General features: G+C 33.0%; 1 protein-coding gene across 1 annotated transcript; it reads left to right on the top strand.

Moving 5' to 3' along the window:
- LOC119830670 (26S proteasome non-ATPase regulatory subunit 11) lies at positions 1–1,702 on the top strand. The gene has a single exon (XM_038353746.1). It carries the CDS (start codon positions 140–142, stop codon positions 1,400–1,402), a length of 1,263 nt encoding a protein of 420 aa, XP_038209674.1. The 5' UTR covers positions 1–139; the 3' UTR covers positions 1,403–1,702.
- Positions 1,703–3,650: the final 1,948 nt, after the last annotated feature.

The following is a 3,650-nucleotide window of genomic DNA, read 5'->3' as shown; positions in this document are numbered from 1 at the left end:
TGGCAACTTTGTACGCGTCTACGATTTGTTTCCGAAAAGGTCGTCGATGACTTTGCGATTATACAAAATTACAAAGAAAAAGTGTAACTGTTGTTGTGTCATTGTATAAATACGTTTTTTAGTGATAAATATACACATTATGGCCGGTGCAATGTTATTCGAGAGGTCACGCGTCTCATCATCGAACAGAGACGAAGACGTCCGCATGACCGACAAAATGGTTAGCACAGGTGAGGTGCCCGAAGATGACGAAGAAAACATAAGGGCCAAGGAGCAAGGCATCTTGAACCTCGGTGAGAAATATAAGAAGGAAGGTAAAGCGAAGGAATTAGCGGAACTCATTAAAGCGACGAGGCCGTTCTTGAGCTTAATAAGTAAGGCAAAAGCTGCAAAATTGGTTCGTTCATTAGTCGATTTCTTCTTGGATTTAGAGGCTGGTATCGGTATTGAAGTTCAACTTTGCAAGGAATGTATAGAATGGGCGAAAGAAGAGCGCCGCACCTTCCTCCGACAGTCTCTGGAAGCGAGATTGATCGCGCTATATTTCGATACTGGTATGTACACGGATGCTTTGGACCTTGCCACTGCTTTGTTGAAGGAATTAAAAAAGTTAGATGACAAAAATTTGCTAGTTGAAGTGCTTCTCTTGGAGAGTAAAACCTATCATGCCCTCAGCAATCTGCCAAAAGCGCGTGCATCATTGACATCAGCAAGAACCACAGCAAATTCTATCTATTGTCCTCCTAAAATGCAAGCAGCACTTGATTTGCAATCTGGAATACTCCATGCGGCCGATGAACGAGATTTCAAAACTGCTTACTCATACTTTTATGAAGCGTTTGAGGGTTATGATGGAGCAGATAGCCCAAAGGCTTTAACTGCATTAAAGTACATGTTGTTGTCGAAAATTATGCTGAATCAGGCTGAAGAGGTTGGGACAGTGTGTGGAAGTAAAGCGGCTCTCAAATATGCTGGTAAGGATTTAGAAGCCATGCGTGCGGTTGCTACCGCATCACACAAAAGGTCCTTAGCCGATTTCCAAGCTGCTTTAAAGGCATTTAAGCCTGAACTAGAGGAGGATGCAGTGGTCCGTGCCCATCTAGGTGCCTTGTATGACACAATGTTGGAACAAAACTTATGCCGTATTGTGGAACCATATATGAGAGTGCAAGTGGACCATGTTGCACGCTGCATTCGCCTGCCTGTTGTACAAGTAGAGAAGAAATTGTCCCAAATGATCCTTGATAAGAAGCTTAATGGAATTTTAGACCAAGGTGAAGGTGTTTTGATTGTATTTGATGAATCGCCAATTGAGAAAACCTATGAAACAGTCTTGGAAACCATTCACCATATGAGCAAAGTTGTGGACACTCTTTACCAGAAAGCAAAGAAGTTATCATAGACACGAAGCATGTACATTGTTGTAGACTTAAAGGTTTAAATATATCAAATTAACAACCTTAAATTTTCCGTTTTAAATTTGTAAAGCTATATTTTTTAACACGCTACTTAACTGGGATACAGCTAACATATTGTATTAAAGAGAACAGAGAAATAAAGCAATAATGAGTCTGAAATATATACATTTTTAAATGTTACTGATATGAATTACTAATACCTAATTTGATTACATTCATTTCTAATTAAGCTAGTGAAAATTATAATATTCTGTTTTAATTGAGAATAAACGGTGTTCTCCGAATTGTTGTTTCAATATTACCACCCACATTGTTTTGGTGCAAGACTTATTTTTGGACTTGACTAATGATAAACAAAATTTGCATATATTATTGGCTAACATATTTTGTACTGAAAGCTGAGTTGTGATCATTCATGACATACTTATAGCATAGGTTTACAATAGTTTTTGTTTCAGTTCAAATGTGTTTTTTTATTTCTTTTAACTGGTTGGCAATCATGTAACAATTTTTTTTTATAAAGTGTGACTTAATGCTATGAAAGAATGTTTACAGCATTAAGTTACATTTTCTATATTCTACATTTCCAGAACTATCTACCACTCAACTTTATTTATATTATACATATTACAAAATAATAAAGCTACAATAATCGTGAAAAGAAAATTCGTCTGGAAATGATGTGACAGACTTATTTGCATGCAAATATTAAAATGTAAACTATAATTTTGGAATCCTAGTTTCATTATACCTAATCTTTTAAATATATGAAAAAATTTCACACGGTAAAAAGATTATCTATTATTTGAAGTCCAGTCATTTGCCGTCGACTTCTTTAGAAATATTTACCTTTTCTAAAATATGGACTTCTACAACCTACAATCTACACCATCATAAGGTAAATCATTCTAAAAGAAGCCAGTTGTTTTTAATTAAGGAATTTTAGTTAAGGTGAACATAAAAATTTTATGTTGCGAAGTTTACTTAAAATTTTATAAAAGCAATTAAAAAATATAGCGATAACTGTAAAAAGTAATTACAATATTACAATGAAATTAAGCCGCAATTATGAATAAAAACTTTCAAAGGTCAACAACCTACATTAATTATGTATTAATTACAGTGACATCTAGGGTAATCTTTAAGAACTTTGTTATTTCCAGTTGTAGTTGTTTATATAATTTGTCATAGATGTCGTTCTTAACGACATAAAACAACTAGAAAGTAGAAACACGAGACTTACCAGCAAGCACTAGTGGGGGATCTGGGATTCAATCGCACAACAGAGTATGCTTTTATTAGCCCTTTCTGTTTAATAACAGTTATGAATGAATTCTTCCTACGCTTGAATTCTATGGTTGACTATGGTCTAGTAAAGTCCTTATTTTGACTTACACTACCCGTAGTATTTATTATACTACCTACTGTTTGGAATTACACATGTAGAGACAAACAGAGGATAACATTCAATTTGATAATCAATTCAGACGCGCCAGTGTGATAAGTACTGGAACCTGTTTATGAATTTAATCATAAAAGTTGTAAAGGGTCGTGTAAATAAAACAAGACAATATTACATTTGTTAAAATTATATTTACAATATTTTTTTTATCTTACATTAGTATCACATAGTCACGTATTTGTAATTATTTAATAACATTTAATTAACAAACAACACCAAACAGTTAAATCTTATATAAGTTTGAACTCATTTTTAACAATATATTCTGTTAGAAATTTATAAACATTCAGGAGGTGTGTTTTTATTTTCAAATCACACATTCTTTGTTATTAAAAATTAAATAAACAATTATAGCAACACCAACAAATAAATAAAACTTTAGTGTATTTCTTAGTATGTACTGTCGCAGCGATCACTGTAAATATTTATAAATGAATCTGATGCAACTGGACGAAAACTCAACATATAACAATAAGCATTTGAAAACTATGAATATACGTGATATCTTCCTTGCACCTGAATTATCATTCATTATCCAATTTATTATTTTCAGTTACCACAAATTGATTTCTGATGTTTCGAACTTGATCCAGTTAAATTTAATTTTTAGTTTTATAGCATTGAAATGCTTTATAAATGAGAAATTTTCAAAGAATAGAAAAAATTAATATAATAATCCTGCCTCGTGATCAAATTTTTTCTATTCTTTCAAAATTTCTTGATCCAAGTTGCCTTCCTTTTCTTCATCGAAATGAATGAATGCTAGAGCT

Source organism: Zerene cesonia, chromosome 12, assembly GCF_012273895.1.
Source record: "Zerene cesonia ecotype Mississippi chromosome 12, Zerene_cesonia_1.1, whole genome shotgun sequence".
Lineage (NCBI taxonomy): Eukaryota > Metazoa > Arthropoda > Insecta > Lepidoptera > Pieridae > Zerene > Zerene cesonia.
Note: the sequence above shows the minus strand (reverse complement) of the source record. Positions and strands in the feature narration are given on the sequence as shown.